We start from the raw sequence: 12,310 nt of genomic DNA, 5'->3' as shown, positions 1-12,310 counted from the left end.
CGACCCCCAATTGAATGTGAATAATAATTTAGAACTCAATCTTATTATAATTAATACTTTGTTCTTTTCTCTGTTGCAGGTCCATCTGGTCTAGAACAACTAAATTTGCTTCTGACCCAGATGGAAGCTAGACCAATGCGATTAACAGCGTTAAATTTTTTCTCAGTGGACTGCACTTTGGCCCTTAGTTTTGTCGGGACTATTATGACGTATGCTATTGTAATGGTCCAAATGAAGAGTACATAATATTAAATTGTACCCACGTTAGTTTGATATATTAATTTAAATTAGATCTAATAACATATTGTATCCGTTGAATATCATATAATGTATAAAACATATGTGTCAATTGTCTGGAAATAAAAAAAGTAGGTACCTAAGTATGTTATCAGAGACTGCAAATTTGCAAAAAAATAATGAAGAGCTAATGCTTGAGTATATTTTCAAGGTTATTTTAATATATTATCACTTAATAATAAAATTATTACAAAATAAATCAAGTGATACATAAGCTATGTCGTATTCCGAGAGTTAATCATCCCGGGATATGAACTAGCAGGCGTGACGTTGTTAACCCTACGCCACTTACTTGAAACAGTGGCGAAGGGTGGAGGTGGGCTGCTAAGATCCGATATAAATGGTGCACACTAAACTTTGTCACTCATTGAAATAAGATTATAATGTGTATTATACATAGTGTTTTTTAGTTTTTAAAATTCAATGAAACTTTGCCTAATCCAAGCCATAAGAAGATAAAAGTCAAAAAATATTTGTTTATCTATAATATAATATCTAAAATTAGTGAATAATTATACCATAGAAGAATATTTTTATATCGATTTATTTTGGTTAAGACAGGACTTAATGAATTTAAAAAAAAACATAGTTATAAAAAGAATAGAGACGCCATCACCCTGAGAATTCAAAAGAATTTGGAGAATTATGGCACAGACCAGGCAGCCATGGAGAATTATTCTGGAGGTGACCTAGATCTCCATCGAATTTTATATGTAAAAAAAATGATGAATGATGACACTTATTGACCTATATTAATTGTAATAAGATATTTAACAGACAAAAATTCAAAACACGTATAAAATTCTATGTAAGCAAACTCTGTTAGTGCCGCAGGCGAATAAAAGATATCCACAAGTTCTACTCACATAGATCGTATTCTTGTTTGTCCAGTACAATTTTTTTCTTGTGTGTCCAATACAAATCTTGTTTTAACTAACTTCAGTGCAAGCAAGACTACTGTGTTGAACAGGGTTTAGCAAGAATAGCTCACTGTGGTTTGATAGGGTTACGGGAAGCCGCATATGCCATTTTCAAACCAAGCAAGACTAGTATGCTGAGTCAAGGCCAAGCTGGCCCAAGGTTAACTGATTTGTTTGACTTGACTTGACTTGAGATAATCCTCGGTTTCGGGGCACCCGAGCTATTCCCACATCCCCTTCATCTGTATTAATTATCTGTATTATAGGATTGTATGATTTTACGTGTGCGATTTTATTTTTAATTTCAATATCAATTTCCCGGTTCTTGAGGAGGACCGGGAGAGGCTTATACCTTTAATGCAAGGGTGTTGTTTTTGTAAGATTTGATTTTAAAAGTTATTAATTGAATTTATTTAAATTTTAAGTTCTAAGTTCTCATGGTCTCGGGCCACCGCCCCGGCCCACACCGCACCCGCCGCGTCGCCGCCTTTGTTTCCAACGCATCGACCATCCCGCCGCCCGACCGGGATTCTTTTGGTACATCTGGGTCCATTGGCTTCAACATCGGGTTGAGAGGGTTGCGAAGGTTGCGAGTTTCGGAGTTAAGGCGTGCACCAGTCACCAGCTGGAGCGAAGTCCATGAGAAGAAATACTTTATCAGGGAATAAGTTAAACCTGTTCGTTTTCAAAAAGTGAACCGCGATGGGGTGAAAAACTCCGAGAGTGGTTTGTGCAAAACTCTCGGCCAAAAACCCCACCGCTGTGATTTTTTCTGAAAAGGAATTGGTATTAGTGGTTGTCCTTGGTTGTGTTAGACGTCATGGGCGTCATGGGCTGCTTGGCTCTGGTATTAGCGGTGGTGTGTTGATATGTCCTGGTTGTGGTGGTTCCTGGTTGGATATGTCGTCAGCGTCTGTCGGGGATCTGAAAGAATTAAGCAGAAGTGTTGAGGGGTCCTGGGTGGAGACGTCTGTTGCTGCTGCTTCTGCTTCGGGCCTGTGGATCTGTAATACATATATTTTTATGGTGGTTGCGGGGGGTTGCGTCTTAGTATGGTTCTTGGTCTGTTGAACTCGGTGATGTCGTTTATGTCGTAGTCGTTTAGGTTCCTGATTGTGGGATTGGGGTGGTTTGTTATGGAGTCGTAGAATTTAATTGCTAGTTTTTGTATATGGTTTGCTAGGGGTTCTATTTCTAGGTCGTTGTGGAGGGTTTTCCCTCTAACGTAGTAGGGAGCGCCTGTGATTGAGCGTAGGGCTACGTTTAGTACAGTCTGGAGTTTTTTTAATTAGGTTGGGGCTTCCGTGTGCCCAGATAGGGCAGGCGTACGTCATGATTGATCTTATAATTGCCATGTATAGGAGACGTTTTCCTCTGAGGGATAGTTTGCTGCGTTTGCCTATCATTGGGTTGAGTCTTGCCTTGACTATTCTGGCTTGTCTGTCTTTTATATTTATGTGTTTAAAGAAGGTAAGATGCTTGTCCAAGTGGAGGCCTAGATATTTTACTGTGTCGGTCCAGGGGATGGCCGTGTTGTTCATGTGAAAGGGTTTGGCGCGTGCGCTGTGTGGGTCGGTGCGGTGTGAGAATACTATTGCAGCACTTTTTTCAGCGTTGACTTTGATGCGCCATTTCTTACACCTTAGCGAGATGTTATCTGCTGCTTCCTGTACTATCTTTGCGGCTTGGTTTCTGTTGATGGATTTGGCTAGGATTGTGGTATCGTCGGCGTACTGTGCTACTATACATGAATTTGAAGGGGAGTTAAGTGGGATGGGAATGTCCCTGGTGAATAGGTTGTAAAGAGTAGGGGCTAAAACTGAACCTTGGGGGACTCCGGCGGTGGAAGTACGTGTTGTTGATCTGATACCGTGGTATTTAACCGAGAATTGTCTGTCTGTCAGAAATGAGTTTAAGATTTTTATCATGGGGAGGTCGATTTCTGCTCTGGCTAGTTTAACTATGAGGCCTTCGATCCAGACTTTGTCGAAGGCCTTAGCTATGTCTATAAATAATCCTACTGTGAATGTGTGATGGTTGAGGGCGTCTATGATGAATTTTGAGGTGCGAAGTAGCTGGTGGTTGGTAGAATGTCCCTGTCTGAAGCCGTGTTGTATATCGAGGTTGAGATCTTTCTCTTGGATAATGCTTTTAAGTCTTGAATTTATGGCTCTTTCCAGTATCTTGCTCATTGAGGGGAGCAGGCTAATCGGTCTATGATTTTGTGGGAGCTTGAGGTTCTTACCTACCTGGTTTAGGTATGAGTATTACGTCGGCTGATTTCCAGGCATCTGGGAAATACTGAAGGTCCATACAAGCATTGATGATGTTTGTTAGGGCCTCAGTGCCTTTGTCTGGGAGCTTTTTAAGTATGAGATTGCTAATCCCATCGTTGCCTGGTGCTTTGCGGTTTTTTAGTCGCTTGATCAGGTAGTCTGTTTCGTCTTTGGTAACAGCTATTAGTGGTGTTGGTGGAGGACTAGGTGTTGAGTTGAGAATGGCACCGGTTTCTCTAATAATTGCGTTTACGTGTCTTCTAGTTTCGGTGTCCGAGCGGTCTATGGGGTTTGGAGAGAATTGGTCTTGGATGCTGTCCGCGAAGAGAGTGGCTTTATCTGCGTTAGTGAATACTGGCCCTTTGGGTCCGGTTAATGGTGTTATTGGGCATTTTGACAGCCTTAGAATCTTGGTGAGCGACCAGAAAGGTTGGCTGCCTTTTACAAGGTCTTGTAATTTGCTGTTCCATCTACGTTGGACGTAATCTAAGATTTCGTGGTCTATTTTCGCTTTGAGTTGTTTGGCTCGAGCGAATTCCTGAGGGTCGCCTGTGCGTTGCCCTAGTTTTCTGTGTGGGTTTTTTTCTGTGATGAGAAGTTTGATGTGTTTAAGTAGGTCAAGTCTGTGTTTGGTGATTGGATTTGAGGGTATAGAAGCTGTCTTAATTGCTTCATGGATTTTCTGAGTGAGATCTATTATCGCGGTATCTATGGCTAACTCGTTGGTGAGTAAGGTGTCCAGGCGAACCTCTCCTCGCCGTCCAGCTGAGACGCCGGCACGCGCAGGTAGGGAACGCCTCGATGGGAGGCGCCCGTATGGACTGTAGGCGACGGCCGCGGTGCGAGGGAGAAAGTATTTGGTGCGAGTGAGAGGTCCCGCGCTACATATTATAATATTATGTGATTTTAAAGACCACACGGTGTTGACTGCGATGATTCATGTCGAATAAATTACTCATAACATAACTTGAACAATGGTTTTATGGAATCAACACTTGTCTTTTTGATCAACAAAAGTCCATTTATTTCAATCTTGATCTCCATGGTATGGAGGTTGCCGTTATTGTTAATATTGTTTTTATACAAATTATTTGCATACTTATTAATATAACAACAATGTTTTCAGGTTCTGCTTTCAACACTGTGTTATTTGGTTATGGTACTATCTGCTATAAACACCCTTATACATCTGGACTTCGTAGAAGTAAGAGGGATATTCAATATATTTTTTTTAATGTTTATAATATATCAAACATATTCTTGGACTATACACTCTTAAACAATGCATTGTAAATAATTAATTACAAATATTTTTGCAATGCATAATTCATGGGGACCGTCCTCATTGACTCTTCCACCACACGTACAATATAATTACTTATAACTGCAACAGGTCGCAACGACTCAGAGTTGTGCACACTACCGATGGGCAGTATTAGCTATAGACCAGGTGTATATTGGTAGCTACGAGGAACGGCAAGGTAATAGAACGAGCAAAACTCAATTGAATCGGATAGCTCTGGGTGTTTTGAAAACTGCAGCTAGTTGCATATTGTTATATACGTACGCTGTATCTACACGCTATATATGTACGTATTTCACCAATGATACAAATAAAATTGGTTTTAAGGTCATCGGGTATCTGGTTTAATAGAGTAAACCAATGATTTAATATAACCAGATGATCTTGGTGGCCAATTTAAATCAGCATTTCATGAGGTTACACAGTCATTGAACTTTTCTATTAAGGTGACGCATCAGTGAAACGCCAAATAATTTTCAACTGTACGCGCGACGAAATTTTGTACTCGCTTCGCATTCATTGAGAGAACGTCGAGTCAGACGTACGTCACTTTGTTGCGTGATGGCGACGGGCCAATTAATTCTAAAATCGTGTAAAGATGACTAAAAACGTTACCCATTTACTTTAAAAAGAAAACATGTCAATAAATATATTATTATTGTTACTAATAGATTAATAAACAGAACATAAAATGGATGTATGTTGGATTTATATGAGAAATAATATTTCGATTGACAGGCGTCTTTTGCACCCGCGACCCGCAATCCGCACATCGAATAGCAACGATCTTTTTAGACCTTGCCTCAACTAATGCATGGCCTTAAGGTTATATATACGTCTTCATCTGTGGCACGGTTTAAAACGATCGTGACTACGCGACGCGAAGATTGTGCAAACGACGCATGCAGAACAAAACATAATTTGTCATAAAAATTCAACATGCGTCCATTTAACGTTATGTTTATTGTTCTATTAGTAAAAATAATAATAATACATTCATTGACATGTTTTCGTTTTCAAGTAAATGGGTAACGTTTTTTTGTCATCTTTACACGATTTAAGAATTAATTCCCCCGACGCCATCACAAAACAAATTGACGTGTTCACTGCTCGACTTTCGCTCTTCGATTGGCAGCGAGTCCGAAATTTCGTTGCACCTATAGTTAAAAATTATTTGCCGTTTCACTGAAGTATGCTCATAAAATAAGTTGACCGTATCCACAGAACATAATTTCTGAGTTCCCTGATTGTAAAACAACCTGTATGACATGTTGCATCATCTTGTTGGAACCATAAAATATCGTCAAATAAAAATCATGCCAGAAAAAAACACTAATTACATTTCTGTAGCGTTCTCAATTGATACGAGTAGTAACTGCATTGCCATTTTCGTTTTCAAAAAAATACGGTCCAATCAGACTTCAGACTATAAAACACACTAAACTGTTAATTTTTGTGAATGTAAATTTGTTTGAAGAATAACATGTGGGGTTTCATTGCTGCAAATGCGACAATAATTGTTCTTGTTTATGAGATCATTTTTAACCAACAATGAGCTTTATCGCTGGACATGATTTTTTCGTGTAAACAGACTGGGTCTGTTTCACTGTCTGTTACTTTAAATCCCAATCAGCAAAATTTTTACGCACCAAATTTGTCATTCGATTTAAGTTCTTGAAAATGAAGAATATTCCATGTAGTGCACTAAAAAGGTTCAAGTTATTGATAATGGGTATGTTGCAAGTTGTTATAAAGCTGTGGTGCACAACCTTTTTGGAACAAGGGCCAGTTTATCAATTTTCTAATTTTTCACGGCCCGCAGTGGGTGAAAGTGTTGAAAAATAATGGTACTCGTATTATACTAAACGAGACATATATTTTCTTATTTTTAATTTAATAGTTACATATCAGTTACATACTTCCATGATGATTTGACAGTGAATACTGAATACAAATGTAAATTTTGGTGGGAATCAGAACAAAATATGGCTGCTATGACGTTTTAAAAATCTTTAGTACTAATTTGATAACCTTAGCGGGAGTTAGTGAGAGTTAAGGAAGAATATTATTAAATTTGACAATAACAATCGATGTAAAATGAATAGACTATTTTCAGGAAGACCCCTCTGGCACATTGATCTGGTGCTTTCACTGTGTGTTGATGATTTCATTGTACGTGTTTTCTGTTGAAGTGTTGAACAAAATGATACTGAACGAAGAACTAAGTAAGCTCAAAATATAATATTGATAAACTAACACATCATTCCTTCTCAAAACCTTTCACCTATTTCACTTAGGCATAAAGTCCACTAAAGCGGGCTTGCGGGGCGCTCGCGCATATTCTTTGTGAATCATCGAAAATACAACGTAATCAGATACGCCAGCGCACACTGGATTTGACGACGCATTGTGCCCGCCCGCCCCATGAGTCATCGTTGTGTGGCTTCTCAGCGGCACGAATTAACTAAAATACAACGTAGTCCATTCATTGAACACGGCAAACAAAATCACGCTTCCGGACGCGTCATCGATAGACGGGCGAGAAGGCATTATTTAATAACAGTGAACTCTTTGTTTAGTTATTGCGTGTCCAATATTTCGCTGGTAGAATGATGTCATCGTGAATATTAATTACAAGCCCCGAGAAATTTAATAATATTTTTATTGCTTTGTTATAAGGGACGCTGATAATAATAATTATTTTGTGCTCCTTGAGCCCATTATTACATTGGTGAAGGGTAATGCGCGGGTGGTAGGGGGCCTACTTCGTAGAGAGCGCACCGAGCGCTGCTTTGGTGGGCTTTATGCCTTAGAGGGTATATTATATTAACCCAAACCATTCAACAATCCAAATGTCAAACGTACACTCCACGTCTCGTTAGTGTGTAGCATTCACGAATATGGGTCGATTATCTAGTGTCCTTATGAGGTTTCCTATAAGCTTATTTTTTTAGAACGCGTCGATAAGAAATTTCTTAGATGTCTTTATTTTAAGACATATAACTATTTTCCTTTCGATAAATCGTCAAATGATTATTTTCCGACTGCCTTTCTACAAGGTATACTTACTTTTCACTCTCTTGAATCTCGTAGGTCACTTCTGCTCTTGAAACATTTTTGCCTGTTATCGCGAGGGATGGTTTCCAATCCTGGCATCCTAAAGATTTTGAATTTACATGCGTCTGTCAATTACCTACGTGGTCGCAGCCATGATTTATTCTAGATCGGAACCGTTTCCTCGTGTCAAGCCTATTAGGCACCATTAGCGAGGGGTGCAAGACTAGTCAATGCGCTACCTAAAGAAGTAGACATTTTCAGTGACATGCTATGTATTTTGTATTCGAACTTTTATTTTTCTGTATAAAATTGTACTTACCTACTTATGTTTTTTTTTTATTACTTATTATAATAATTATTATTAAGTATCTATATATTATTGTATTATTCTCTTCCTCTCTCTTATGAGGGTATTATTTGTTATAATTTTAAATATCGTGTTGTGAACGTATTTAATTAATAATTTGTTATGGCCTAAATGTGTCTATTTAAAATAAATTTATTAATTGTGTGACTGATGTGAACCGTTTCGAAGCCCCTTTTTAAATCTCCTGACGAATCTATTGCGTTATCTGCGTCACAAAGAAAGGCCTGACAATAATAGTGAGAGTATGAACATATGATTATATTGCAGGTCCATCCGGTCTAGAACCACTTAATTTACTTCTGACCCAGATGGAAGCGAGACCGATGCAATTAACAGCGTTAAACTTCTTCCCGGTGGACTGCGCTTCGGCCCTTAGTTTTGTCGGTACTATCGTGACATATGCTATTATCATGGTGCAAATGAAGTGTACAAATTGAAGTTAGTAACTCACGTGTGATCGATCTATCTAATTTTATTGTATTATAAGTATTTTTATTATATTAATTATTATTGTTAACAAATAAAATGTTTATCGTGTTAAAACAGTGTTTTTTGTTAATTCTAAGATTTTTTTTCGTCATGTCGGGTTTTCAATAGCTTTAATGTGTCACTCCATAAGTTGGCGAAGGCAACACCATTTTCCTCGGTTTGTAGGATCTCGTCGAAATTGCAGCTTACTGGGCAAGCCTTGCATGAAAAAAGGTGCTCCATGCTTTGCATTTCACCGCACTCACAGGTTTGGTCGTCGGAGAACCTCCACTTCACCATGTTGTCTGGAGTGCGCTCTACCATGGTTCTCGGTGTGTTTAGGGCATTCCATGTACGGTACCCGAGACTGGGTGGGAGATGCTCTGCTGGCTTAACCGAATCTTCGACACCCTCAGAAGCTAGGTTCGCCTCCCATGCGGATAGTCTATCTTTTTCGAGGTGGCCGGAGAAAACAGAACAAGACAAAACAGAACATGATTAGACAGAACAGTGAAAAAACAGAACATGACAAAACAGAACAGTGACAAAACAGAACAGCCAGGGGAAGATGAAACATAAATTTTTGTGGAATCTATTTAGGTTAGGTTAGGTTAGCTTAGATTAGGTTCCTCCCTGCTTCTGTCACCTTACCGTGGTAGGGAGGCTTCAGCTGCTCCGGCAGTCACCAAGAACAGACAACGTCTTCAATCCAAGATAAAGTGGTGCTGATGGATGAGTGGTCTGTAGACGCTAAATAACAGGCCGCAAACGATCCCTCATAGGTACCTGCCAACCCCTATGAGTGTCATGGCTTATCCGGCTATGCGGTGCTCTGGTCGGACGGACTTTTTGTCCCTAGCTACTCGTAGCTAAATATGGAGGAAAAAACTAAAACAAACGATGATATGTGGAAGCTATTTGATATACTAGATGGGCGGGTAAATTCTTTAATGGTTTACATTAAAGAAAAAACCAACGTACACGCCCCAATCAAAGAAGGGCTAGCTGAAATTACTAGACTGGTTCGCGGCATTGCTGTTCATAAGGATACCGCAAATGCCCTTTCTGCAGAGCTGACAGTTGTCAAAAACGACTAAACAACGCAAACAGAATACAAGAAAAAAACAACTGAAGAGAACTGGCAGAAGGTCTCTAAGAGGCCAAGAAAAGCCAAAAGAGTGCCTACCAAACATGAGGCCTCGGAAAAGGCGAATTAGGCTGTAAAAGACCTGCCTCTAGCCGCCAAGAGAATGGAAGGCTCGGAAGGGACGAAATCACGTGTCAAATCATTGAAACGGCGATTGCTTCCTGGACCCAGGAATGAAGCAATTCAGATCCAAACTGAAGGTTCTTCTTTATCTTATGCCGACACACTCAAGAAGATAAAAAAAGAGGTAACACTGAGAGATGTGGAAGAGTCGTCCATTCGAAAATCGAAGCGAGGCGACCTGCTACTCCATATGAGACATAGGACGCAACAAGCCGACGAGCTGATGGGGGCCATTGCAAGGGTTCTTGGTGAGAGTGCGATGCTCAGCAAAATTACCCCTAGCGTCACCGTCGAGATACGCGACATTGACGGCGCAACAGATGAGGGTGAGCTCCTTGAGTCGTTATCGGCCGTTTCACCGGAGATAGGAAGGAATGCGAAAATTTTGTCATTGAAACCTGCCTTCGGAGGAACTCAACTGGCAATCGCCAGACTGCCAAGAGTGGCATCTACCGGACTCATCACGGCCGGAAAAGTGCGGATTGGCTGGGTCAACTGCAGGCTGAGACCGCGTGTTCATCTGCCGTGGATTTAGACACGTGCCAGCCAACTGCAGTAGCTTGGTGGACCGAAGTAAGGAGTGCAACCGGTGTAGCCAGGAAGGCCGCAAAGCAGCAGTTTGTCAAAAAAAACTGAACTGTACGACCTGCGCTGTCTTAAAAATGAATTGTGACCATCAGACAGGCAGCAGAAACTGCGCAACCTTCAAAGCGCCATTAGAGGAAAAAAGGAAAAAATGTTAAGACTCCTCCAAATCAACCTCAATGGCTGCCAGGTCGCCCAAGATCTGATGGTACAGATAGCTGAAGAGCGACGAGCGGACCTCGTGATTATCTCAGAGCAATACCGCGACGCAGCCAACAGGTGGTGTGCGGATACCAACTCGAGATCCGCAATCTACGCACCGATTGGCCGGCTACGCATTACAGGTGTTGGAACCGACAAAGATGGTGGCTGGGTATGGGCAGAAACAGCAGAGCTGAGAATATACAGCTGCTATTTCTCACCAAACTCAACTCTCGAGACCTTCGCAAAGGATATCCAACGCCTCGAAGACGACGTGAAGATTTCCACCTTACCAGTGATCGTCGCAGGGGATTTCAACTCTAAAACCCCAGAGTGGGGTTCAGCTACCACAGACAGACGAGGAGTGATGCTCTCGAACATGGCATCCCAGCTGCACCTGCACGCAGCAAATACTGGTAGCAGAAATACTTTTATTCGAGGCAGCAGTGGCTCGGTCATCGACATTACATTTGTGGACGAGCCTATTGCAGGAAGAGTAAAAGATTGGCGGGTCCTTGATATTTACTCAAACAGCGACCACCAGTATATCAGCTTCGAGGTAGAAGAACATCGCACTAGACAACAAGCAAAAAAACAACTGCTGGATGGGGCGTCCGACAACTCAACTTGGAAGCCTTCGACGAGGCGGTTGAAGCAAGACGAGTCGACATAATAAACGCCATAGATAGCGGGACGGGGGCTGAAAACGTGGTCCGATCGCTCAATGATTCACTACGACACATCTGCGATGCATCGATGCCAAGGCGCAGCGGACACACACAACGCAAGCCAGTCTACTGGTGGACCGACGAAATTGCTGTGATTCGTCGTGAGTGTCTATCATCCCGACGCTGAGCGCAGCGAAGTCCTTGCAACGAGGAAAAACGGCTTGCCTACCGCGATGCCAAAAAAACATCACAGAGAGCCATCAAAGAGACCAAGGCGAAATGCTGGACAGAACTGTGTCACTCTTTTAACACCGACCCATGGGGAATGCCCTACAAGTTAGTGCAAAACAAGCTCCGGATAACAACCGTTGACCCCTACCTCGAGAACCCAAAAAATCTGGAGTCTGTAGTAGATGGACTTTTTCCGCGGCATCCTAAGAGAGGAAAGCAGACAGCGACAGACCAGGATGACGTAGTTATTCCATTCTCTCGGGTTGAACTGATAGAAGCAGCAAAGCGGATTAAAGTGGCCAAAGCACCTGGCCCGGATTGCATCCCAAATGCGGTCATTAAGCGAATCGCTCTGAGGGACCCTGATATGCTGCTCGCTGTATATAATGCTTGTCTGACCGAAAGAATCTTTGCAACTCCCTGGAAGAAGCAAAGACTCGTGCTCATCTCTAAAGGGAAACAAGGCATACCTGGCCCTTCCTCGTATAGACCACTCTGCATGCTGGACGCAGTCGGGAAACTGCTGGAAAGACTAATCCTACAAAGACTCCAGCAATCCCTAGAAGGCAAAGAGATGGGACTATCGCCGCAACAGTATGGGTTCCGACCAGGCTGATCCACCATCGACGCGATAGCAAAGGTCGTAGCAATGATCCGGGATGCATGG

At 41.5% G+C, this 12,310-nt stretch overlaps 1 protein-coding gene across 1 annotated transcript; it reads left to right on the top strand.

Moving 5' to 3' along the window:
* The first annotated feature begins 10,694 nt into the window (after positions 1 to 10,694).
* Positions 10,695 to 11,417, top strand: LOC147073211 (uncharacterized). The gene has a single exon (XM_085945621.1). The coding sequence runs from the start codon at positions 10,695 to 10,697 to the stop codon at positions 11,415 to 11,417; it is 723 nt and encodes a 240-aa protein (XP_085801747.1).
* The last annotated feature ends 893 nt before the right edge of the window (positions 11,418 to 12,310 follow it).

This window comes from Rhyacophila brunnea, unplaced genomic scaffold (genome assembly GCF_057557595.1).
Source record: "Rhyacophila brunnea isolate RB1 unplaced genomic scaffold, BYU_Rbru_1.0 scaffold_18, whole genome shotgun sequence".
Taxonomy (NCBI): domain Eukaryota; kingdom Metazoa; phylum Arthropoda; class Insecta; order Trichoptera; family Rhyacophilidae; genus Rhyacophila; species Rhyacophila brunnea.
The sequence above is the reverse complement of the archived record's forward strand: the minus strand, read 5'-3'. Positions and strand labels throughout refer to the sequence as shown.

Coding starts and splice junctions, on each gene's coding strand:
- LOC147073211 (XM_085945621.1), top strand. CDS start 10,695: ATGTTAAGACTCCTCCAAATCAACCTCAATGGCTGCCAGGTCGCCCAA.